This window comes from Bombina bombina, unplaced genomic scaffold (genome assembly GCF_027579735.1).
Source record: "Bombina bombina isolate aBomBom1 unplaced genomic scaffold, aBomBom1.pri scaffold_553, whole genome shotgun sequence".
NCBI lineage: Eukaryota > Metazoa > Chordata > Amphibia > Anura > Bombinatoridae > Bombina > Bombina bombina.
Window position 1 is genome coordinate 63,852 of NW_026511210.1, and position 27,176 is coordinate 91,027.

General features: G+C 38.7%; 1 protein-coding gene across 1 annotated transcript in view; it reads left to right on the forward strand.

The window, feature by feature from the left end:
* LOC128643650 (protein O-linked-mannose beta-1,2-N-acetylglucosaminyltransferase 1-like) overlaps positions 1–27,176 on the forward strand; it is a 68,563-nt gene that overhangs the window by 4,827 nt on the left and 36,560 nt on the right. The window contains exons 2-8 of the mRNA XM_053696476.1: positions 1,703–1,937; positions 4,820–4,922; positions 13,283–13,392; positions 14,532–14,597; positions 15,211–15,324; positions 15,422–15,539; positions 16,946–17,044. Coding sequence (XP_053552451.1) covers positions 1,743–1,937; positions 4,820–4,922; positions 13,283–13,392; positions 14,532–14,597; positions 15,211–15,324; positions 15,422–15,539; positions 16,946–17,044 — 805 coding nt within the window. The 5' untranslated portion in view covers positions 1,703–1,742. The remainder of the gene's footprint in view (positions 1–1,702; positions 1,938–4,819; positions 4,923–13,282; positions 13,393–14,531; positions 14,598–15,210; positions 15,325–15,421; positions 15,540–16,945; positions 17,045–27,176) is intronic.

Genomic DNA, 27,176 nt, shown 5'->3' on the forward strand with positions numbered 1-27,176 from the left:
CCGCCATTTTGACAAAGTGATTGACAGGCGAGTCATATTAGATCCTCCAATGCTTGTTTCTCCCCCAGGGTGTTTAGCCCATTCATTGCAACGTCACGTGAGTGTTAAGCGCATGCGTTAAACCCATATTAGCGTACTTTATTCTCCATGCTCATTCATGAGACACGCATGCTCTGTCGGTCTCATCGTAAAAACATCCTAACAAAATTCTCAGTCAACATTGATCGTGGTACAAGTAATGATCAAATAGCGTAGTTATAAAATAGGATAGCATAGTACTCAATGAATATAATAATTCATTGAGTACTATGTGTCAACGGCGATATGCGCATGCGCAGTTCAAATCGGCATCGGGAACACGCTTTTGAGCGACGTTGAGTGTGGGTGGGACCGCTCAAGACAACAAACACAGGAGAACACGGAAGTAGAGGCGGGGAGGAGTCTTCTAAGAGACGGTACATAATTGAAAATAAAGATATTGTAAAAAATATAGGTGTATGAAAAATGTTAGCGATTTGCATTAATGTTCTATTGATAAATGCTTTGGTGTCTTCAATACCTGTTAACGTTACCTTCACTTTAAGCTCAAGTGCTGTGCCGTCCTGATTTACAAGGCTGTCAGGATTAGCTCCCCCAATGCTAAGTGAGATGCTGCTGCCAAAGTCTGTTACCGTGTCTCAAAATATAAAAGACAAACACATAGTGTGTTACTGTGTATAACGGATATGGTATAATTAGATAGAAGTGTACTCTCACTTTTCTGGAGCTACAAATCAGCTCCTGATATATCCGCAGACCTGATATAGGCTATCAAGGATTCCAACAGTGGAATAAAGTCTGGAACCGCTATATTAAAAGTTAATTTATTAAAAATATAAAAGTAATTAAAAACATCAAATACGTATTATAACATTATTTCTATTGCATCATATCAAGGAGAATATTTACAACAAACTTATTGTGATTACTAAAATTCATATGAAAATTGATACATAACAGTCATAATTACAAAAATATAATATACATTGTGTCCCCATTATCGCAATTGTTTTTATTAATGACAATATTGATAGAACCAGGAAAAATATAAAATGTTAACTTATGTTAAGAAGTGGCGTAGTTCAAACCCAACATTCAGGCCATATGGTACTAAAGTATTAAGCACTTAATTTCTAGTTTTGAGAGTTTTCTTCCTATCAGTCCCTCTCCAATGATTATCTTCTTGTCTAATTCCCATGAAAATTAACCCACTAGGATCTTGGTTATGCTTTACCTTAAAGTGTGCGGAGACTAGATGTTTATGTTATAAATGTGTTCATATATCCTAGTCTTAAGAAATCTAGTGGTTTTACTTTATATAAAACCAATTGCAACTACAGACTAGGAGATAAACCACATAATTACTATTACAGGTTATTAGTTGGTCAATATATTTTTTTTTTTTTCCATCTCTTAAATGGAAACTATTCTTATTCTTCTTTTTTGAGTTAGGAATATTATTGCAACCTACACAATTTCTACAATATTTAAATCTCTTTATACCAGTTAGCCAATTTCCTGAAGTTTTATCTCTAATATAACTATGTTAGCTGATCTTTTAGGTGCTCTTTAAAAAAACAAACAAAAACAAATAAGTCTATGGATGGGTATCTATAGCAGTAAGTGAATAAGAAATTTTCCAACCATGCCTATTTCTTTCTAGGTTATTCAGTACCCATGCTGCTAGTTAGGACAACAGGGCAATGCGGATGTCCCTGACAAGAGGAAACCGACAGATGCAGGCAACACAACAAATCCCCCAGCCTGGCCCAGAAACAATGGAGGACTGGGATCCTGGTGCTAATGGAAAGCCGCCCCTTCCACGTAGTAAAAGAAGCTGGTATCTGGCATGGAAATATAAGCTGAGCAATCATCGGACAGTGCGACGAATGTGCCAGGTAGGCAGAAACACCAGCATGTGCGTGTGTACTGTCAGTTTATTTTGCACTTATTCATAGTACTTATTTTTCCATGTGATAGTACTTATCAGGTGCAGCTTTAAAATACTTTTATAATGTATTGATTAAAGTTGATGCTTGACGACAAAATAACACTGTCCTAGAAAGTAGCTGGTTTTCATATTGATGAAAGCTCATCTGTGGGTTTAAAATGGGAAGGGCACCATTGTCACTTACCTGACACATAGGCATAATACACTGATACAGGATCAGTATAGATCAGCTGTGTATCCACCACAACTAGCAAGGTTATAAAAAGCCCATGGGGTGTGCTGCATTATTTATCTTAAAGGGAACTGACAGTTGGAATAGAATATGTACGAGTGTAGCAAGGCCTCTTTCTTGCACCTTCATCACTTTTAATATCAACAAGTGTATTCTTCTGTGCGCAGTGTGTCAGTTTTTTAGCTGTATTTCCAATCATAAGAGTTGTGTATGACTAGTGCTGGAGCCAGAGGTGAAAGGTGCTTGGTAAACCACAAGAAAGTCTGAGACATTTAAACTTTTCTAATTTACTCCTATTATCAATTTTTCTTCGTTCTCTTGCTATCTTTATTTTAAAAGCAGGAATGTAAATCTTAGCAGCCAGCCCATTTTAGGTTCAGCACCATGGATAGCGCTTGCTTATTGGAGGCTTACATCTACCCACCAATAAGCAAGCATAACCCAGGTTCTCAACCAAAAATGGGCCGGCTCCTATGCATCACATTCCTGGTTTGTAAATTAAGATAGCAAGAGAATGAAGAAAAATTTATAATAGGAGTAAATTAGAAAGTTGCTTAAAATGTCATGTTCTATCTGAATCATGGAAAAAAAATTGGGTTCAGTGTCCCTTTAATTGCATGGTGATGTGAATATAACTTAACATGAGGAATTTGCAGCATGACAAGATATAGGTCGCAAATCACACGAGACCCAGACATTCCAGGTTGATATTAATTTGATCTTTATCTCTGACCTTAACAAAAAACATGGCACAGAAGACTTTCAAAATTGTATCTTTCTCATGGAATAGCTATTTTGATCCATTTTACTGCGCTAGGTGAAATTATTTGGCTCTCTAATGGATGATGGGGGTTTAATTTTAGGGCAGAGAAAATGATACAGAACTTTACTCTTGTACCAGACATTTCACAAGCATTTTTGGATACTGTTGCAAGTGTATATATCTGCGTAATGACCAACCAAGTTAAGTATATAAAATAACAAGAGGCAGTGTTTTCCTTGGTGTAGTTGAGAATAGCTTCATCAGGAACCTTACTCTTCAAACAAGTGTGGTGTAATGGTGAAGATGTGAATGTCAGAAAAAGTCTTTTCAATAAACATAATGCTGATGGACAGATATGAGCACTTGGGTAAACCAAAGCAGTGAAATATCTTTCTCTAAAGCATTGTACAATTAAAGATTGTATATAGCAATGATGCATTTAAAATCACCATTAGTTGTCTCCACATAGGGTTATGGGTCTAGTTGTTGTTTGAAACATTCCCAGTTGTTATGTAAGGTTTTAATAAGGCTGAATGGGGCATCTTAATATCTAGTGGGCTAGTGAGATACAAGAACAGGGGTACCGATTACGGTGCAGAGAATTCCCTCGGTTGGTTGAGGTGCATCTAGTATTGTGCTCAACCGTTACATGTGCTTTCGCCGTTTGCAGCCTTTTCAGAGTTCCCGTCCTCAATATAAAGTGAATGTAGTGTTAACTATATATCCTGTGCTTTATCTTGTGAGGTATAGCAATACTTTATTATGGGGACAGGGCACAGGAAGACAGATCCAGATCTTAATGTGTTGCACCTTCACAAGAAGAAAGCTGGGTCCAAAAAGAGAAAAATATTGCTGACGTCCGGCATGTTTGGCGGTCGTGACCCCACAAAAACTATGAACGCACATATCTTTTGTAATGTACAGTGAAACTTATTTACATAGGCATTATTTGAAGTATTACTACACCAAAACCATTTTTTTTTTGTTTATGCAAAGGCAGTCTGTTCTGTAAACGCACTTTAAATACAGATTCTCTCCCCCCCCCCCCCCCCCCCACCGTGATCGCAGATAACTAGCGATGTTGGCGGACTTTTGATGAAGCTGCAACTTCAGTTATTTCCTATGGGATATACAACTCCACTTGTCGGAGCAAAGAGGGTCAGCCCACTATGTTTGAAAATATCGCCAGACCAACAGATTGCGAGACTGGCAGGGCCAAAAAGGCAATTTCTTGTTGTTCTGAAGATTTCTTGATCATCAGGGCCCAAATATTATATTAGTTTTATTGCAGATTAATGACCCCAGATTGCCCTTCATGCATTTCTGGTTGTAAGAAATATTTGAAGGAAACATGAGTTAAATTGTTTGGGGTAGTGAGAGCAGCTTATTTCCTAGGGCAGTACAAAAACTAAGTACACCACTGGATGTATTTTAGTTCAGATTTCCTTTACATGCTCTAAATACTAGTATTTAGTATGTACTTTATTCGTCTCCCCAGGACCTATTTAATGGGCACATCACCCAACCTGGCTTACATTTAAGCCAATATTATGGTAATATTTTTTTTTCTATTTTTCTACATTTGTTACACAGATTATCAATAAATCAATTTATGTTAAATTATGCAATTAGTTTGTGCATTGGATACCTTAAGTAACATTTATAAATACAAAAAAGTTTTAATGTTGCAGAGTATTACACTGCCCCCACCTGCCTATTTTACATTGCCGCCCGACTCGCAAAAGGTTCTGTTGAGAACACTGGGTGAGCATTAACTCACCGAGCACAGGAACAAACATAACCTATTGTTTATTTTAATGTGTTTTTATTGTAGACCGTGGCTGTTCTTTTCCTGCTTGTAACGGTTATTGTAAACATCAAGTTAATCATGGACACAAGACGTGCAGTTAATGAAGAAGAGGCTGAACAGGACTATGGTAAGTACACAGTTACTATGCATGGCTGCAATGTTTTATGATAAAAACTGACGGGTCCTGTATGATGTCAGAACAGCTAAAATTGTGTGATGTTTCATAACTGCAACAGTAGGAATATATTTGTTAAAGGGACACTGAACCCAATTTTTTTCTTTTGAGATTCATATAGAGCATACAATTTTTAGAAACTTTCTAATTTACTCCTATTTATCAATTTTTCTTCGTTCTCATGCAATCTTTATTTGAAAAAGAAGGCATCTAAGCTATTTTTTGGTTCAGCATGGTGGACAGCACTTGTTTATTGGTGGGTGAATTTATCCACCAATCAGCAAGAACAACCCAGGTTGTTCACCAAATATGGGCTGGCATCTAAACTTACATTCTTGCATTTCAAATAAAGATACCAAGAGAATGAAGAAAATTTGATAATAGGAGTAAATTAGAAAGGTGCTTAAAATTGCATGCTCTCTCTGAATCACAAAAGAAAATATTTGGGGTCAGTGTCCCTTTAATACTTTAGCTAACAAACTGGAACCTTTTTTTAATATTACCACTATATGTGGTTGTAATGTATTATCAATATATTTATAACTTTTATAGCTATGTTTGTTATGTTGGTGAAAGTTTGCTGCTGTAGAAAAGAGTCTGATACAGAGATCAGACACTAAGCCCTGGCTGGTACCTTTCAACAGAACAATCTGCTGGGCTGTGTATCTCCCGTGTTGTTTATATAGAGATCACTGGGAGTTTATCACAAGTGCTTCACTATTTGACATAGAAATGAGTGTGTATATGCTTTGGTTACTATTAAGCTGCAGCACATCTCTGAATATTGATTTCACCTATACAGTTATTTAACTAGTAATTTACTGAGCTGGTAACTTCATTGTAAGTTTTTATTTTCTTTTTAATGACACAATGAGTCCATGGATCATCTTAATTACTATTGGGAATACCACTCCTGCCCTGCAAGAGGCGGCAAAGAGCACCACAGCAGAGCTGTTAAATATCACCTCCCTTCCCTCCCAACCCAGACATTCTCTTTGCCTACGTTAGTGCTAGGAAGTGGTAAAGTTAGGTGGTGTTTTAGATTCTTCAATAAAGAGTTTATTATTTTTAAAGTGGTGCAAGATTGTGCTGCTTGTCCTAGGGTGTAGCCGTAGTCCACATCAGTCTCTTCAGTACAGCAGTGGTGGCTTTAGAGCAATGGGAACTGGTGGGACATAATTCTCACTGCGCCTCTCATAGATTTTATGCTGCCCTAATTGTGAAGACCTGAGGGGAAATACTCAGTCTCTTTTGTTCCACAGGCCTATGTGAGGGAGAGGACCTCTCAAGCCTGGTGAGATGCCTTGCTGTCAGGCATTGGTCAGGTAAGTGCTTAATTCTGGATCACTCAGAAAAAGTGCTCGCTATATTTACTTAAACGAGGAAGGAAAGGGCTCTTTTTGTTAGTAAAGCTCTTTATTCTCTTGGGACATTTTATTTCTCCTTACTGAAGGAGACTATAGACATCATAGCAGGCACTGGGGCCAAGATTGCTGCGTAGTTGAAATTTTTATGGCGGTTCCACTGCTCCCGGCGGTTTAACTTGAATAATACCGACTGGGAGATTGTTAATTAGAGACGCCCACGAGGGGCGGGGCTAAGTGTGACAATATTTTTAGCATTACAAACCATTTCTCTTGCATCTACGGAGATGACACAGTTACAGGCCGACTAGAAGCGCTTGGGTTCATGAAAGACGAGCGTTTCTAGGAAGGATTCTCGAAGTGTTTCCTGCTGATCTAGGGATCATCTGCATTGCTAGTGGGACTTACCTCCTGTGTTGTTGGGCAGGTAGGCACCTCAGCAGATAGCTGAGGTGTAGAAGTGTTTTGAACCAACATTTTCTAATGTGATTTTTGTCTAAGTATCGTTTTTTCCGCATTCTGCAGTTTATAGTAAAAAAGTTAAAGTTTTTAAAAGAGACAGTAACGTTTTTTTGTTTTTTTTTGTCAAGTTTCATTTTGTTAATTTCACTTTTTGATTGCTAGTTCTATCCATTAAGAGTAAGAATGGACCATGAGGCTATGCAAAATGTCACCTGCTCTTTATGTTTTGATGCCAATGTGGAATCGCCAATCCCTTTTTGTTCCTCTTGAATTGAGAGGGCTGTAAGTTACAGGGATAACATTTTTCCTGAACCAACATTTTCTAAGGAGGATGCTGGTCAGGAATCCAATGACAATGTTCAATATATGCCGCAGCTTTCTCCTCAAGCGTCCCAAATTTTACCGCCCTCACATGCAGTGCCCTGCGTTTCCTCGGTGGCTCCAGTTGGGGTTACTTTAAAAGACATCGCTTCTCTCATGTTGTCTGCCTTTCCTGTGTTGCAAAGAAAGCGTAAGTGGACAATCAGACATTCAGTAAGCAAGGTTTCTGACGCAGTTATTCCTATTGCGGATGCACCCTCCCAGAAGCCTGAGGAGGGGGATACCATAGTAGCATCTGAGGGTGAAATTTCAGATTCTGACAGTGTAATTCCTCTTGCTGATACTGAAGTGGTATCTTTCAGGTTTAAGCTAGAACACCTCTGTCTGCTACTTAAGGAGGTTTTAGCTACATTGGACGACAGCAACTCCACGGTCGTTGTTAATCCCAAAAAATCCAGTAAGCTAAACAAATATTTTGATGTACCTTCCTCAATAGAGGTGTTATCCGGTTCCAGTCTGAGCTTCTGAGATCATTGCTAAGGAGTGGGAGAGACCGGGTATCCCCTTTTTATCCATCTCCTATATTGAAGAAGATGTTCCCCATAGCTGACTCTGTCAAGGAGACTTGGCAAACAGTCCCCAAGGTGGAATGAGCGGTTTCCACTTTGGCTAAGAGAACTACTATACCCATAGAGAATAGTTGTGCCTTTTAAAGATCCTATGGACAAAAAAATAGAGGGGTTACTCAAAATGATGTATGTACACCAGGGCTTACAATGGCAGCCAGCTGTGTGCATTGCTACTGTCACTAGTGCTGCAGCATATTGGTTTGATGCGTTGTCTGATGCTATTAGGACAGATACTCCTCTGGATGAAATCCAGGATAGGATTAAAGCTCATAAATTGGCTAATTCCTTTTATTATGGATGCTTCCCTTCAAGTTATCAAACTGGGAGCAAAGATTTCAGGGTTCTCTGTTCTAGCTCGCAGAGCCCCTATGGTTTAAAACCTTGGTCTGCGGATGTATCTTCCAAATCTAAGCTTTTAGCGATTTCCTTACAAGGGGAAGACCTTGTTTGGACCTGGCTTGACGGAAATAATTTCTCATGTTACGGGAGGTAAGGGTCACCTTCTCCCTCAGGACAAGAGAAACAAACAAAAAGGACAACAGAGCAATTTTCGTTTCTTTCAAAATTTCAAGGGAAATTCTTCCTCTTCTGCCTCCAAGCAGGAACAGTCTAAACCTTCATGGAGACCCAATCAGTCTTGGAATAAGGGAAAACACTCCAAGAAGCCTGCCATTGAACCAAAGTCAGCATGAAGGGTCTGCCCCTGATCCGGGACCGGATCTGGTAGGGGGCAGACTTGGGTTTGAGATTTTCAGGATCCCTGGGCAGTAGAAAGTGTCCCAGGGATACAAACTAGAGTTCAAAAGTTTTCCTCCCAGAGGCAGGTTTCTGCATTCAAGATTGTCTGTAGACTAGACAAAAAGAGAGGCGTTCTTGCACTGTATAAGAGACCTCTCCGACCTGGGAGTGATAGTTCCTGTTCCGACTCAGGAACGGGGTCTGAGATTTTATTCCAATCTGTTTGTGGTTCCGGAAAAAGAGGGAACTTTCAGGCATATTTTAGACCTCAAGAGTCTAAACAAATTCCTCAGAGTACCGTCCTTTAAGATGGAAACTATTAGTTCCATTCTTCCTTTAAATCCACCGTTGTCATAAATTGACCCTCTTGGACCAAAGGACGCGTACTTGCATGTTCCCATTCACAAGGACAAGTTTCTAAGGTTTGCCTTTCTAGACGAACACTTCAAATTCGTGTCTAACCTTTGGTCTTGCCACAGCTCGCAGAATTTTCTCAAAGGTTCTGGGTTCGCTGTTGGCGGTGCTTCGGGTACGGGGTATTGCAGTGGCACCCTATCTGGACGACATCCTAGTCCAGGCGCCATCCTTCCAACAAGCAAGATCCCACACGGAAATGTTGCTATCCTTCCTGCGATCTCACGGGTGGAAGGTAAATTTGGAAAAGAGTTCCTTAATACCAAATGCAAGGGTAATTTTCTTGGGAACCATAATAGATTCTTCTGTCAGAAAAATCTTCAATACTTATCTAGCTCTTCAGTCCACTCCTCGGCCATCAGTGGCTCAGTGCATATAGGCAATCGGGCTGATGGTGGCGGCAATGGACATCATCCCGTTTGCTCGGTTCCACCTCAGACCTCTGCAGTTAAACATGCTCAGGCAATGGAACGGAGATTATGCGGACTAGTCTCCTCAAATACTTCTGGAGCAGGAGACAAGGGATTCTCTGCAATGGTGGTTGTCTCTGGATCATCTTTCCCAGGGAACCTGCTTTCGCAGACCATCTTGGGTAATAGTGACAACAGACGCCAGCCTTCTAGGATGGGGAGCAGTCTGGGGATCCCTAAAAGCTCAGGGAGTTTGGACTTAGTCAGAGTCTGTTCTTCATATAAACATTCTGGAGCTGAGAGCGATCTTCAATGCTCTTCTGGCCTGGCCACAGTTGGCCTCGGTCTAGTTTATAAGGTTCCAGTCAGACAACATAACTTCAGTGGCTTACATCAATCATCAGGGAGGAATGAGAAATTCCTTAGCGATGAGAGGTAGTCAAAATAATTCAGTGGGCGGAAACCCACTCTTGCTGTCTGTCGGCGATCCACATCCCAGGGGTGGACAACTGGGAGGTGGACTTCCTAAGCAGGCAGACCTTTCATCTGGGAGAGTGGGAACTCCATCCGGAAGTATTCTCCAGCCTGATTCTCAAATGGGGTCAGCAGGAATTAGATCTCATGGCATCTCGACAGAATGCCAAGCTCCTGAGGTACGGGGTCGAGGTCCAGGGACCCGCAGGCAGTACTGATGGATGCCCTGGCGGCACCTATGACCTTCAGTCAAGCATACCTATTTCCTCCATTTGCTCTTCTTCCTCGGGCCATTGCTCGAATCAAGCAAGAGAGGGCCTCTGTGATCCTCATTGCACCAGCTTGGCCTCGCAGGATTTGGTATGCGGATCTGGTGGACATGTCATCTCTGCCACCTTGGAGGCTTCCGTTGAGGAAGGACCTTCTACTTCAAGGGCCCTTTCTTCACCCAACTCTAGTTTCTCTGAAGCTGACTGCTTGGATATTGAACGCTTAATTTTATCCAAGCGGGGCTTTTCAGAATCGGTCATAGAGACCATGATTCAGGCTCGTACGTCTAACTAGAAGGATTTACCATAGGATATGGAGTAAATATCTCTATTGGTGTGAATCCAAGGGCTACTCATGGAGCAGAGTTAGGATTCCTAGAATTTTGTCCTTTCTACAAGAAGGTTTGGAGAAAGGATTATCGACAAGTTCATTAAAGGGTCGTCAAATTTCTGCCTTATCTATTTTGTTACACAAACGTTTGACATATATTGCAGATGTGCAATCTTTTTGTCAGGCCTTGGTCAGCATCAGGCCTGTGTTCAAGCCAATTACTCCTCCATGGAGTCTTAATTTGGTTCTCAAAGTTCTTCAAGGGGCTCCGTTTGAGCCTATGCATTCCTTAGATATTAAGTTGGTATCTTTGAAAGTTTTATTTCTTGTGGCTATTTCTTCTGCTCGCAGAGTGTCAGAATTTTCGGCTTTGCAGTATGAGTCTCCTTACCTTATTTTTCATTCAGATAAGGTAATTTTACGTACTAAATTAGGATTTCTTCCTAAAGTTGTTTCTGATCGGAACATTAATCAGGAGATTGTTGTTCCTTCCTTGTGTCCTAATCCTTCTCAGAAGGAGCGGCTTTTACACAATTTGGACGTGGTTCGGGCCTTAATGTTTTACCTGCAGGCGACTAGGGATTTTTTCATCAATCTTCTGCTCAGTTTGAGGTTTTATCAGGAAAACGTAAGGGACAGAAGCTAGGCTACGGCTACTTCTTTCTTTTTGGCTGAAGAGTATCATACGTTTTGCATATGAGACTGCTGGACAGCAGCCTCCAGAGAGAGTTAAGGCTCATTCCACGAGGACTGTTGTTTCCTCATGGGCATTCAAAAATGAAGCTTCAGTGGAACAGATTTGCAAGGCTGCAACTTGGTCCTCTCTTCACACTTTTTCAAAATTTTACAAATTTGACACTTTTGCCTTGGCTGAGGCTGTTTTTAGGAGAAAGGTTCTTCAAGCAATGGTGCCTTCCGTTTTAGGTTCCCTGTCTTGTCCCTCCCATATCATCTGTGTACTCTAGCTTGGGTATTGATTTCCAATTGTAATTAAGATGATCCGTGGACTCATCATGTCATTAAAACGAAAAGAAAATGTATGCTTACCTGATAAATTTATTTCTTTTTTTGACACAATGAGTCCACGGCCTGCCCTGTTTTTGTAAGACATTTTTTGTTCACTGAGCCCATTCATCTCCTCTGATTGAAGGGACACTTTCTACTTGAACTGTATTTATTTGTACCAATATTCATACAGCACAAATTTGCATCATGTTTTTCCTGATTATGGGACGCCAGTCTTGGATAAAACTAGCAGCAACACCCAGCCAGTGACATCACGAATTGGAGGCGGACACACAGTCAGTGTGGTTTGGAAAAGCCGGTCTGGTAAGAAGACCTGCATATTAACATATACCAAGTCAGATCTGGTGGTCCGGTGATCTTGGTGTCTAGGAGGACGGCTGGTCTGTTTACATGCTGTAGTGATTTATACTGTGAATTCCCTGTCACCAAGAAGAGAGGCTTACTTAGCCCTGTTTTGTTACTTATATGAACTGTAACATGTTGTGGATACATTGTTCACAATTCCAGGTGGAACTTTAACAGATTGCTGATTACGTTGTGCCACATTACATGGCTATGATATATTTTAAGTTGCAACATTTATACCGGTAACATTTATTCAGGGATACCTGATATAGGCTCAGTTGAATTAGTTTTGTATTTCCCTAATAAATATTCGTTGTATAGAGGCGCTGGTTCTAATCGCCTCTATTTGCCAATATACATCATTTGTACAGCTTTGAGAGAGACTGGAAGGCAGCTGTTCTAACTAAAGGGAAGTAACTATCCTATTGTATATTCTTTTTTTGTTCCTAATAAATATTCATATGATTTATCTCAATATGAGTGTGATGTATACGCTGATTTGTTCTTAAAGGGACGGTGTCTTTACTTTTGTATACATTGGATTAATAGGGGTTGCAGGATTAGGTTTACTGTTGGTGCTCTCTTTGATCAATTTAATTATTTAAACTTCCTGCACCAGGATCACCACAATTAATTATACAAGTGGTGCCCTGTCCCTACCCACCCATATCCTCACTAGCTGGTTATAGCTAGAGATTATTATTATTATTATTATTATTATTATTATTATTATTATTATTATTATTATTATTATTATTATTATTATTATTATTATTATTATTATTATTATTATTATTATTATTATTATTATTATTATTATTATTATTATTATTATTATTATTATTATTATTATTATTATTATTATTATTATTATTATTATTATTATTATTATTATTATTATTATTATTATTATTATTATTATTATTATTATTATTTATTATTATTTAAAAAATTCTTTCCTTTTTTTTTTTTTTTTTTATAAATTCTTATCTTTTGCTTATTTCCTTCACTGAGTCCAAATAGTAATTTAGTATAAATAAGTCCAATTAAGTGAGCAAAAAATGGTTCTGTTGAATTTTTCAGAGTTAAATTGCAGGAGAATGGGACAAAATAAAGTTTAGTACAATGTTATCTTATCAACATATAATTTAACATTACAATCTCTGAGGACCTAATTATAAAGAGAAGAAATTCCCAAACTTAAAAAAAAAAAAAAAAAAGTATTGAGCATTGAATTGTAATATGTTTTACTGCTTCACATCCAGAACCTGGGTATCTAGATAACCTGCTCCCAATCTAAAATTTGTTTTTCTAAAATTCTTTATATAGAAAAGTGCACAATACTGATGAGACTTCTTAGATAATTTCATCAGAGAAGAGAAAATCAGCCAAGATCTTAATTATTTTACGTTTAATATAGTTTCACAATCCCTGCAAATGTTTAATGTCAGAATTTACCTTGTACTATAAGTTTTTTTTATTTTTAAGAAAACTGAGTTTGACTGTCTATCTTCCTCCCCTATTCTCAGATCTTGTTCAGAATGTGGAAGCCCCTCATCGTGCTGGTGGGAAGAAAGTGCTGGACATCGAAGTCTTTTCCAGTAGGTCAAAGGTCTATATAGCTGTGGACGGGACTACAGTGAGTTCTAGTTGATGCAAAAATATTGCTGAAACTGTTTTGCATCATTTCCTCTAAATTACTTATCCCTTTGGCTGCTGGAAAGGGGCATAACACGTTGAATTTTTTTTAACAAGAAACCCCTCCAAAAAAATCTCTTTCCTTGCTAATGAGTGTCACTGTCTTTCTCATATCTCATCCATTAAGTCTCTCCATTACTCTCACTACCTTAAGCTACATCTCTCCAAAACTGAGCTCCTTATTTTCCCCCCTTCCAAAATCTCCACTCCCCCATTTCTCTATAACTGTCGATAACTGCATCATTACCCCTATGCCCGATGTCTTGGGGTCACACTTGACTCGGATCTTTATTTCACTCCTCACATTCAGTCTTTTGCCAATTCCTGCTGCTTCCCCCTTAAAAACATCTCTAAAATTTGACATTTCCTTACGCATGACACAACCAAGAATTTAATCCACTCTCTCATCCTTTCTCACCTGGACTACTGTCTAGCTCCTTTACAATCCATAATGAATGCCTCTGCCAGGCTCGTCTTTCTCACACGTCGCTCTTAATCTGCTGCATCTCTCTGTCAGTTCCTTCACTGGCTTCCTCAGGCCTCCACAAAATTCTCCGACATACAAGGCCCTCACTGCATTACTCCCTCCTATATCTCAGACCTTTTTTCCAGATACTCTCCGTCCCATCTCCTTCGCTCTGCTCACGACCTCCTCTTCTCGTTACTTTCTCACATTTCTGTCTACAGGACTTCTCCAGACTGGCCCCTATCTTGTGGCACTCTCTGCCTCACTCCACAAAACTCTCCCCTAGTTTTTAAAGTTTCAAGCACTCCCTAAGACTCTACTGTTCAGGGATGCATACAATCTACACTAGCTAAACCCAGTTACTCTCCTCCTTTGTTATCCCCTTGAACCCCCTTAGCATGTAAGCCTAAGAGCCCAGCTGTTGGTAGATCACCTTCATAAGAGCGGACTAAAACAGTGCAACTCATGTCAGGGCCCTCTACCCATTTGATCCCTATAAATGTTACCTGCATACCATGCCAATGTTTATAGTCCTACAGAATCTTTTGGCGCTCTACAAATAACTGATAAAAAATAAATTTAAAAAAAAAGGTATTTATTATTTCACATTGTAGGTGCTTGAAGATGAAGCAAGAGAACAAGGTCGGGGAATCCATGTGATAGTGCTGAACCAAGCAACGGTATGGTTTCCACGTTTTTATAGCATCATAAATACTACATTTTAAATTTCTCTTCACATCAACTCTTCAGCCTTGTAAGTACTGAACCCTGATTTACTGGGGATGGCCTTAAAGGTACATGAAACTTAAAGTTTTTCTTTCATGGTTTAGATAGAGCATAACATTTGAAACAACTCCAATTTACTTCTATCTGAAACATGAAAGTAAAAAAATTGAGTTTCATGTCCCTTTAAGGCGAAACCTAGAAATGTGTGTTTATTATAGTGTAGGTATTTATATATTTCAATTGCATAATGCAGTCTCTTGCAGTTATTTTTCTCTTCACATGGATTATTGCAACATCATTTAATTGTAGCAATTAAACAGAAGTTTATCTGATTCAGAATGTTTTCAACTAGACGTGCTAGACGATGTAATTTTAGAACTAGCGACTGCAATTCTATGTATATATTGTTAGAGAAACTCTGGGATACATTGATATAATCCCTTATAATAGATTTTATTTGAGCTCGTAGTAGGAATGGAAGGTAGTGGTTTCTGGGTCCGGTATATCTGGGATGTCGCATTACTGTTACAATTACAGTGACTGACCCCTCTTTATGTTACTATGCAGGGCCATGTTATGGCAAAGAGAGTGTTTGACACATATTCTCCGCATGAGGATGAAGCAATGGTTCTTTTCCTTAACATGGTGGCACGAGGGCGCATACTGATCTTCACAGTCAAGGTAAGGAGCTGCCAGTAAAAACAATAACTGCAACCAGCCAGGTGTCTTATTCCCACTGCTACTAAATGCAAACCTCTTCTACTGACTTCCTTGTTAGGATGAAGGCTCCTTCCATCTGAAAGATGCGGCTAAGAACCTTCTCAAGAGCATGGGCAGCCAGATTGCTTCCTCTCTTGGCTGGCGTGATATGTGGACGTTCATAGTAAAGAAAGGAGGTATGAGCCTGATCTTATGGAGTTGGAGAGATAATTGATTAGATGGCTGCTTAGGAGATCAGTCATCACTATAGTACATTAACCCCTTACTGCAGGGACTTATTTGTCTACATTGAAGCAAAGTTCCGATGTAAACAAGTAAAAATTTAAATCACGCGATCATTCATGTGATTGTGTTACTTCAGTAATGGGATCGGGTCAGAGGTGAGTGCCTATGACGATAGGAATGTTCTCCAGCCCACTATCCCATTCATGAAGCGGTTATGGATTCAAGACGTCCTAACGGCGGGAAGGGGTTAATCTTACTATGTCTTTCACAATTGAGAAATATCCTGTAGTATGCATTAACTAGAAGTCTAAGACATCCGGGATATTATCTAATTGTTACTGTTTTAAATGATATATTGAAAATAAGTGTTTTTTATTATATATATTTATGTAGCATTCTTTCAGTTTCCTTGGTAGCTGAGCTATTAACAAATAACCTAAGCTTTGCAAAGTATAATTAATTTAGTCTAAAAGATACATAACAGTAACTTTGTTGTCGCTATGAAGAATATGATCAATATAGGGCTGCAACTAACGATTATTTCAATAATCGATTAATCGGCCGATTATTTTTCCGATTAATCGGATAAAAAATAATCAATAATAGTTTCCTATATTTTAAATAAAATCCACATACTGAGTTTTACAAATATAAACTTCAGACTAAAACTTTACATTAACGTAACTGTTTATCCAATTTTTAAACAGCAGAACACATTTTTATAATCAATCAAAACAAAACCACAAACTGTTTTGAAAAGAAGTAGAAAGCATTAGACTATCACTGTTTAACTTTCTGTTATTTATTCTTTCAGAATCTTTGCATTGAAATACAAAAATGTCAACATGACCACCTGCTCCTGGCTTAGGCTGGCTCTCTGTTTGCAGCGATATTGCCTGCAGCAGGGAAGAGGCGCTCAGATGGTGTTGAGGTGTCTGAGATGCATAAGTAGGGATTTGCTAATTTTGCTAAAGTGGGATATTTATCTTTGTTAGCTCTTCACCAATGCTAAGTGTTTTCCACCTTGGCAAGAGGCCTCTCAAAAAAGTAAGCCTTGACTTCATTCTAAGAGAAAAAATATCTTGAATATCTATATGCAATAGTAAATAACCAGCTATAAGGTTAGGGAAAAATATCTAGTCCGCTCTAAAAATGACACATATACAGCATTTATGGAGGTTGAATCTGGTATATATTATAACAATTTATTAAAAATATAAAAAAAAGTGCTAAGGACTATATATCAATAACAGGAAAAAGCCTTACACTCCCAGGCAGCTGAGAAATATATACACAATTTATATAATCTATAAAAAAAAAATTCTCTAATTCTTATGTACGTTTTTGTTTGTTGTAGGGCAGATTTTTGGAGAGAAGCATTCAAAATCACCTGCGTTATCAACATGGGGTGACCCAGTCCTGCTGAAGACGGATATCCAGCTCGTCCCACCTGAAGGTACAGTGCAGGAGATTTGTCGCTATATGAGAACATCCTGTGAAGGATTTGTTCCAGAATGATTTGCTTTTGACTTTTATTTGCACATCTTTATCAATGCAGCACATTTTAAGAGTTTAGGAATAAAACATTTCAGTTCACCCACAGTGAACTGAAATTAATACACCCACTTTCAGATTATTTCTATGCTGTGGAGGTTAAAGGGACACTCAAGTCAAAATTAAACTTTCGTGATTCTGATAGGGAAAGCAATTTTAAATAACTTTCCAATTTACTTTTATCAAATTTGCTTTGTTCTCTTGGTATTTGTTGAAAGCTAGGTAGGCTCAAATGCTTATTTTTAAGCCCTTGAAGGCTGCCTCTTGGTGCGTTCTGACAGTTTTTCACAGACTGCGCTAGTTCATGTGTGCAACATAAATAACATTGTGCTCACCCCCGTGGAGTTACTTTATATGAGGGCACTGATTGGCTAAAATGTAAGTCTATCAAAAGAACTAAGATAAGGGGGCAGTCTGCAGAGGCTTACAAGGTAATCACAGAGGTAAAAAGTGTATTTATATAACTGTTTGTTGTGCATAACTGGGAAGGGGGTAATAAAGGGATTCTTATCTTTTTTTTAAGTTTTCAAGTAGACTGTCCCTTTTTAAGAGTCAATCACTGATTTCACCTTTTATCATTTAAACAAAAGAGAAATGGTCTTGTATGTAATGAACTCTTCTAAAGTTAAACCTTTTATGATGTGTATTGACCTTTCTCTTATTGGGTCTATATTTATAAATTAATAAGATCGCCACCAATAACAGAGTACAGTAGCGTAATAACTGTACAGTAGTCTCACCTTTTTGGATTTCTTTCATGTAATTAGCAAGAGTCCATGAGCTAGTGACGTATGGGATATACATTCCTACCAGGAGGGGCAAAGTTTCCCAAACCTTAAAATGCCTATAAATACACCCCTCACCACACCCACAATTCAGTTTTACAAACTTTGCCTCCGATGGAGGTGGTGAAGTAAGTTTGTGCTAGATTCTACGTTGATATGCGCTCTGCAGCAAGTTGGAGCCCGGTTTTCCTCTCAGCGTGCAGTGAATGTCAGAGGGATGTGAGGAGAGTATTGCCTATTTGAATACAGTGATCTCCTTCTACGGGGTCTATTTCATAGGTTCTCTGTTATCGGTCGTAGAGATTCATCTCTTACCTCCCTTTTCAGATCGACGATATACTCTTATATATACCATTACCTCTGCTGATTCTCGTTTCAGTACTGGTTTGGCTTTCTACAAACATGTAGATGAGTGTCCTGGGGTAAGTAAATCTTATTTTCTGTGACACTCTAAGCTATGGTTGGGCACTTTGTTTATAAAGTTCTAAATATATGTATTCAAACATTTATTTGCCTTGACTCAGAATGTTCAACTTTCCTTATTTTTCAGACAGTCAGTTTCATATTTGGGATAATGCATTTGAATTAATCATTTCTTTCATGTAATTAGCAAGAGTCCATGAGCTAGTGACGTATGGGATATACATTCCTACCAGGAGGGGCAAAGTTTCCCAAACCTCAAAATGCCTATAAATACACCCCTCACCACACCCACAATTCAGTTTTACAAACTTTGCCTCCGATGGAGGTGGTGAAGTAAGTTTGTGCTAGATTCTACGTTGATATGCGCTCCGCAGCAAGTTGGAGCCCGGTTTTCCTCTCAGCGTGCAGTGAATGTCAGAGGGATGTGAGGAGAGTATTGCCTATTTGAATGCAGTGATCTCCTTCTACGGGGTCTATTTCATAGGTTCTCTGTTATCGGTCGTAGAGATTCATCTCTTACCTCCCTTTTCAGATCGACGATATACTCTTATATATACCATTACCTCTGCTGATTCTCGTTTCAGTACTGGTTTGGCTATCTGCTATATGTAGATGAGTGTCCTGGGGTAAGTAAGTCTTATTTTCTGTGACACTCCAAGCTATGGTTGGGCACTTTGTTTATAAAGTTCTAAATATATGTATTCAAACATTTATTTGCCTTGACTCAGAATGTTCAACTTTCCTTATTTTCAGACAGTCAGTTTCATATTTGGGATAATGCATTTGATTTAATAATTTTTTTCTTACCTTCAAAAAATTTGACTCTTCCCTGTGGGCTGTTAGGCTCGCGGGGGCTGAAAATGCTTCATTTTATTGCGTCATTCTTGGCGCGGACTCTTTTGGCGCAAAAATTCTATTTCCGTTTCCGGCGTCATACGTGTCGCCGGAAGTTGCGTCATTTTTTTGACGTTATTTTGCGCCAAAAATGTCGGCGTTCCGGATGTGGCGTCATTTTTGGCGCCAAAAGCATTTAGGCGCCAAATAATGTGGGCGTCTTATTTGGCGCGAAAAAATATGGGCGTCACTTTTGTCTCCACATTATTTTAGTCTCATTTTTTATTGCTTCTGGTTGCTAGAAGCTTGTTCTTTGGCATTTTTTCCCATTCCTGAAACTGTCTTTTAAGGAATTTGATCAATTTTGCTTTATATATGTTGTTTTTTCTCTTACATATTGCAAGATGTCCCACGTTGCATCTGAGTCAGAAGATACTACAGGAAAATCGCTGTCAAGTGCTGAATCTACCAAAGCTAAGTGCATCTGCTGTAAACTTTTGGTAGCTATTCCTCCAGCTGTTGTTTGTATTGATTGTCATGACAAACTTGTTAAAGCAGATAATATTTCCTTTAGTAAAGTACCATTGCCTGTTGCAGTTCCTTCAACATCTAAGGTGCAGAATGTTCCTGATAATATAAGAGATTTTGTTTCAGAATCCATTAAGAAGGCTATGTCTGTTATTTCTCCTTCTAGTAAACGTAAAAAATCTTTTAAAACTTCTCTCCCTACAGATGAATTTTTAAATGAAGATCATCATTCTGATTCCTCTGGTTCAGAGGATTCTGTCTCAGAGGTTGATGCTGATAAATCTTCATATTTATTTAAAATGGAATTTATTCGTTCTTTACTTAAAGAAGTACTAATTGCTTTAGAAATAGAGGATTCTGGTCCTCTTGATGTTAATTCTAAACGTTTGGATAAGGTATTTAAAGCTCCTGTGGTTTTTCCAGAAGTTTTTCCTGTTCCTAATGCTATTTCTGCAGTAATTTCCAAGGAATGGGATAAATTGGGTAATTCATTTACTCCTTCTAAACGTTTTAAGCATTTATATCCTGTGCCGTCTGACAGATTAGAATTTTGGGACAAGATCCCTAAAGTTGATGGGGCTATTTCTACCCTTGCTAAACGTACTACTATTCCTACGTCAGATGGTACTTCGTTTAAAGATCCTCTAGATAGGAAAATTGAATCCTTTCTAAGAAAAGCTTATCTGTGTTCAGGTAATCTTCTTAGACCTGCTATATCTTTGGCTGATGTTGCTGCAGCTTCAACTTTTTGGTTGGAAACTTTAGCGCAACAAGTAACACATCGTGATTCTCATGATATTATTATTCTTCTTCAGCATGCTAATAATTTTATCTGTGATGCTATTTTTGATATTATCAGAGTTGATGTCAGGTTTATGTCTCTAGCTATCTTAGCTAGAAGAGCTTTATGGCTTAAAACTTGGAATGCTGATATGGCTTCTAAATCAACTTTGCTTTCCATTTCTTTCCAGGGTAACAAATTATTTGGTTCTCAGTTGGATTCCATTATTTCAACTGTTACTGGTGGGAAAGGAACTTTTTTACCACAGGATAAAAAATCTAAAGGTAAAAACAGGGCTAATAATCGTTTTCGTTCCTTTCGTTTCAACAAAGAACAAAAGCCTGATCCTTCATCCTCAGGAGCAGTTTCGGTTTGGAAACCATCTCCAGTCTGGAATAAATCCAAGCCAGCTAGAAAGGCAAAGCCTGCTTCTAAGTCCACATGAAGGTGCGGCCCTCGTTCCAGCTCAGCTGGTAGGGGGCAGGTTACGTTTTTTCAAGGAAATTTGGATCAATTCTGTTCACAATCTTTGGATTCAGAGCATTGTTTCAGAAGGGTACAGAATTGGTTTCAAGATGAGACCTCCTGCAAAGAGATTTTTTCTTTCCCGTGTCCCAGTAAATCCAGTAAAAGCTCAAGCATTTCTGAAATGTGTTTCAGATCTAGAGTTGTCTGGAGTAATTATGCCAGTTCCAGTTCCGGAACAGGGGATGGGGTTTTATTCAAATCTCTTCATTGTACCAAAGAAGGAGAATTCCTTCAGACCAGTTCTGGATCTAAAAATATTGAATCGTTATGTAAGGATACCAACGTTCAAGATGGTAACTGTAAGGACTATATTGCCTTTTGTTCAGCAAGGGAATTATATGTCCACAATAGATTTACAGGATGCATATCTGCATATTCCGATTCATCCAGATCATTATCAGTTCCTGAGATTCTCTTTTCTGGACAAGCATTACCAGTTTGTGGCTCTGCCGTTTGGCCTAGCTACAGCTCCAAGAATTTTTACAAAGGTTCTCGGTGCCCTTCTGTCTGTAATCAGAGAACAGGGTATTGTGGTATTTCCTTATTTGGACGATATCTTGGTACTTGCTCAGTCTTTACATTTAGCAGAATCTCATACGAATCGACTTGTGTTGTTTCTTCAAGATCATGGTTGGAGGATCAATTTACCAAAAAGTTCTTTGATTCCTCAGACAAGAGTAACCTTTCTGGGTTTCCAGATGGATTCAGTGTCCATGACTCTGTCTTTAACAGACAAGAGACGTCTAAAATTGATTGCAGCTTGTCGAAACCTTCAGTCACAATCATTCCCTTCGGTAGCCTTATGCATGGAAATTCTAGGTCTTATGACTGCTGCATCGGACGCAATCCCCTTTGCTCGTTTTCACATGCGACCTCTTCAGCTCTGTATGCTGAAGCAATGGTGCAAGGATTACACGAAGATTTCTCAAATAATATCTTTAAAACCGATTGTTCGACACTCTCTAACATGGTGGACAGATCACCATCGTTTAATTCAGGGGGCTTCTTTTGTGCTTCCGACCTGGACTGTAATTTCAACAGATGCAAGTCTCTCAGGTTGGGGAGCTGTGTGGGGATCTCTGACAGCACAAGGAGTTTGGGAATCTCAGGAGGTGAGATTACCGATCAATATTTTGGAACTCCGTGCAATTTTCAGAGCTCTTCAGTTTTGGCCTCTTCTGAAGAGAGAATCGTTCATTTGTTTTCAGACGGACAATGTCACAACTGTGGCATACATCAATCATCAAGGAGGGACTCACAGTCCTCTGGCTATGAAAGAAGTATCTCGAATTTTGGTTTGGGCGGACTCCAGCTCCTGTCTAATCTCTGCGGTTCATATCCCAGGTATAGACAATTGGGAAGCGGATTATCTCAGTCGCCAAACGTTACATCCGGGCGAATGGTCTCTTCACCCAGAGGTATTTCTTCAGATTGTTCAAATGTGGGAACTTCCAGAAATAGATCTGATGGCGTCCCATCTAAACAAGAAACTTCCCAGGTATCTGTCCAGATCCCGGGATCCTCAGGCGGAGGCAGTGGATGCATTATCACTTCCTTGGAAGTATCATCCTGCCTATATCTTTCCGCCTCTAGTTCTTCTTCCAAGAGTAATATCCAAGATTCTGAAGGAATGCTCGTTTGTTCTGCTGGTAGCTCCGGCATGGCCTCACAGGTTTTGGTATGCGGATCTTGTCCGGATGGCCTCTTGCCAACCGTGGACTCTTCCGTTAAGACCAGACCTTCTGTCACAAGGTCCTTTTTTCCATCAGGATCTGAAATCCTTAAATTTAAAGGTATGGAGATTGAACGCTTGATTCTTGGTCAAAGAGGTTTCTCTGACTCCGTGATTAATACTATGTTACAGGCTCGTAAGTCTGTATCTCGAGAGATATATTATAGAGTCTGGAAGACTTATATTTCTTGGTGTCTTTCTCATCATTTTTCTTGGCATTCTTTTAGAATACCGAGAATTTTACAGTTTCTTCAGGATGGTTTAGATAAGGGTTTGTCCGCAAGTTCTTTGAAAGGACAAATCTCTGCTCTTTCTGTTCTTTTTCACAGAAAGATTGCTATTCTTCCTGATATTCATTGTTTTGTACAAGCTTTGGTTCGTATAAAACCTGTCATTAAGTCAATCTCTCCTCCTTGGAGTTTGAATCTGGTTCTGGGAGCTCTTCAAGCTCCTCCGTTTGAACCTATGCATTCATTGGACATTAAATTGCTTTCTTGGAAAGTTTTGTTCCTTTTGGCCATCTCTTCTGCTAGAAGAGTTTCTGAATTATCTGCTCTTTCTTGTGAGTCTCCTTTTCTGATTTTTCACCAGGATAAGGCGGTGTTGCGAACTTCTTTTGAATTTTTACCTAAAGTTGTGAATTCCAACAACATTAGTAGAGAAATTGTGGTTCCTTCATTATGTCCTAATCCTAAGAATTCTAAGGAGAAATCGTTGCATTCTTTGGATGTTGTTAGAGCTTTGAAATATTATGTTGAAGCTACGAAATCTTTCCGTAAGACTTCTAGTCTATTTGTTATCTTTTCCGGTTCTAGAAAAGGCCAGAAAGCTTCTGCCATTTCTTTGGCATCTTGGTTGAAATCTTTAATTCATCTTGCCTATGTTGAGTCGGGTAAAACCCCGCCTCAGAGAATTACAGCTCATTCTACTAGGTCAGTTTCTACTTCCTGGGCGTTTAGGAATGAAGCTTCGGTTGACCAGATTTGCAAAGCAGCAACTTGGTCCTCTTTGCATACTTTTACTAAATTCTACCATTTTGATGTATTTTCTTCTTCTGAAGCAGTTTTTGGTAGAAAAGTACTTCAGGCAGCGGTTTCAGTTTGAATCTTCTGCTTATGTTTTTCGTTAAACTTTATTTTGGGTGTGGATTATTTTCAGCAGGAATTGGCTGTCTTTATTTTATCCCTCCCTCTCTAGTGACTCTTGCGTGGAAAGATCCACATCTTGGGTAGTCATTATCCCATACGTCACTAGCTCATGGACTCTTGCTAATTACATGAAAGAAAACATAATTTATGTAAGAACTTACCTGATAAATTCATTTCTTTCATATTAGCAAGAGTCCATGAGGCCCACCCTTTTTTGTGGTGGTTATGATTTTGTATAAAGCACAATTTATTCCAATTCCTTATTTTATATGCTTTCGCACTTTTTTATCACCCCACTTCTTGGCTATTCGTTAAACTGAATTGTGGGTGTGGTGAGGGGTGTATTTATAGGCATTTTGAGGTTTGGGAAACTTTGCCCCTCCTGGTAGGAATGTATATCCCATACGTCACTAGCTCATGGACTCTTGCTAATATGAAAGAAATGAATTTATCAGGTAAGTTCTTACATAAATTATGTTTTTTTCTTACCTTCAAAAATTTGACTCTTTTTTCCCTGTGGGCTGTTAGGCTCGCGGGGGCTGAAAATGCTTCATTTTATTGCGTCATTCTTGGCGCGGACTTTTTTGGCGCAAACATTTTTTTCCGTTTCCGGCGTCATACGTGTCGCCGGAAGTTGCGTCATTTTTTTTACGTTATTTTGCGCCAAAAATGTCGGCGTTCCGGATGTGGCGTCATTTTGGCGCCAAGAGCATTTCGGCGCCAAATAATGTGGGCGTCTTGTTTGGCGCTAAAAAAATATGGGCGTCTCTTTTGTCTCCACATTATTTAAGTCTCATTATTTATTGCTTCTGGTTGCTAGAAGCTTGTTCACTGGCATTTTTTTTCCCATTCCTGAAACTGTCATTTAAGGATTTTGATCAATTTGCTTTATATGTTGTTTTTTCTATTACATATTGCAAGATGTTCCACGTTGCAACTGAGTCAGAAGTTACTTCAGGAAAATCACTGCCCGGGGCTGGAGCTACCAAGCTAAGTGTATCTGCTATAAATTTTTGGTATCTGTTTCTCCAGCTGTTGTTTGTATTGCATGTCATGACAAACTTATTAATGCAGATAAAATTTCCTTTAGTACTGTTATATTACCTGTTGCTGTTCCGTCAACATTTAATTTTCAGAGTGTTCCTGATAAACATAAGAGATTTTATTTTTTAAATCCATTTAGAAGGCTATGTCTGTTATTTCTCCTTCTAGTTTACATAAAAGTCTTTTAAAAACTTCTCTTTTTTTCAGATGAATTTTTAAATGAACATCATCGTTCTGATACTGATAATGGTTCTTCTGGTTCAGAAGTTTCTGTCTCAGAGGTTGATGCTGTTAAATCTTTGTATTTGTTCAAGATGGAATTTATTCGTTCTTTATTTAAAGAAGTATTAATTGCTTTAGATATAGAGGATTCTGGTCCTCTTGATACTAAATCTAAACGTTTAAATAGGGTTTTTAAATCTCCTGTATTTATTCCAGAAGTGTTTAATCTCCCTGATGCTTTTTCTGAAGTAATTTCCAGGGAATGGAATAATTTGGGTAATTCTTTTACTCCTTCTAAACGTTTAAGCAATTATATTCTGTGCCATCTGACAGATTAGAGTTTTTTGGGACAAAATCCCTAAGGTTTGGGGCTGTCTCTATTCCTGCTAAAATGTACTACTATTCTTACGGCAGATAGTACTAAATTTAAGGATCCTTTAGATAAGAAAATTGAATCCTTTCTAAGAAAAGTTTACTTATGTTTAGGTAATCTTCTTAGACCTGCTATATTTTTACCGGATGTTGCTGCAGCTTCATCTTTTTGGTTAGAAGTTTTAGCGCAACAAGTAACAGATCATAATTTTATAGCATTATTTTTATTCTATAACATGCTAATAATTTTATTGGTGATACCATCTTTTGATATCATTTGAGTTGATGTCAGGTATATGTCTCTAGCTATTTTAGCTAGAAAAGCTTTATGGATTTAACTTGGAATGCTGATATGTCTTCTAAGTTAACTTTGTTTTTCCCTTTCTTTCCAGGGTAATAATCATTTTTTCGTTCTTTTTCTCATAATAAGGAACAAAAGCCTGATCCTTCATCCTCAGGAGCGGTATCAGTTTGGAAACTATTTCCAGTTTGGAATATATCCAAGCCTTATAGAAACCTATAGTCAGCTCCTAAGTACCCATGAAGGTGCGGCCCTTTTTCCAGTTCAGCTGGTATGGGGCAGATTACGTTTTCTTCAAAGGAGTTTGGATCAATTCCGTTCTCAATCTCTGGTTTCAGAAAGGTACAGAATTGGCTTCAGTTAAGGCCTCCTGCTAAGAGATTTTTTTCTTTCCCGTGTCCCAGTTAACACAGCAAGGCTCAGCATTTCTGAAATGTGTTTCAGATCTAGAGTTGGCTGGAGTAATTATGCCAGTTCCAGTTCTGGAACAGGGGCTAGGGTTTTATTTTATCTCTTCATTGTACCAAAGAAGGTCAATTCCTTCAGACCAGTTCCGGATCTATCAATATTGAATCGTTATGTATACCAACATTCAAGATGGTTACTGTAGGACTATTCTGCCTTTTGTTTAGCAAGGGCATTTTATGTCTACAATAGATTTGCAGGATGTGTATCTGCATATTCCGATTCATTCAGATCACTTTTAGTGTTTGAGATTCTCTTTTTAGACAAGCATTACCAGTTTTGTGGCTCTACCGTTTGGCCTAGCCTCAGTTCCAAGAATTTTTTTCAAAGATTCTCGGTGCCCTTCTTTCTGTATTCAGAGAACAGGGTTTTGGTATTTCCTTATTTGGACGATTATCTTGGTATTTGCTCAGTCTTCTCATTCGAAGAATCTCATGCGATTCGACTTGTGTTGTTTCTTCAAGATCATGGTTGGAGGATCAATTTACCAAAAAATTCATTGATTCCTCAGTCAAGGGTAACCTTTCTGGGTTTCCAGATAGATTCAGTGTCCATGACTCTGTCTTTAACAGACAAGAGACGTCTAAAATTGTTTTCAGCTTGTCGAAACCTTCAGTCACAATCATTCCCTTCGGTAACCTTATGCATGGAAATTCTAGGTCTTATGACTGCTGCATTGAACGCAATCCCCTTTGCTCGTTTTTCACATGCGACCTCTTCAGCTCTGTATGCTGAATCAATGGTGCAAGGATTACACAAAGATATCTCAATTTATATCTTTAAAACCGATTGTTCGACACTCTCTAACGTGGTGGACAGATCACCATCGTTTAATTCAGGGGGCTTCTTTTGTGCTTCCGACCTGGACTGT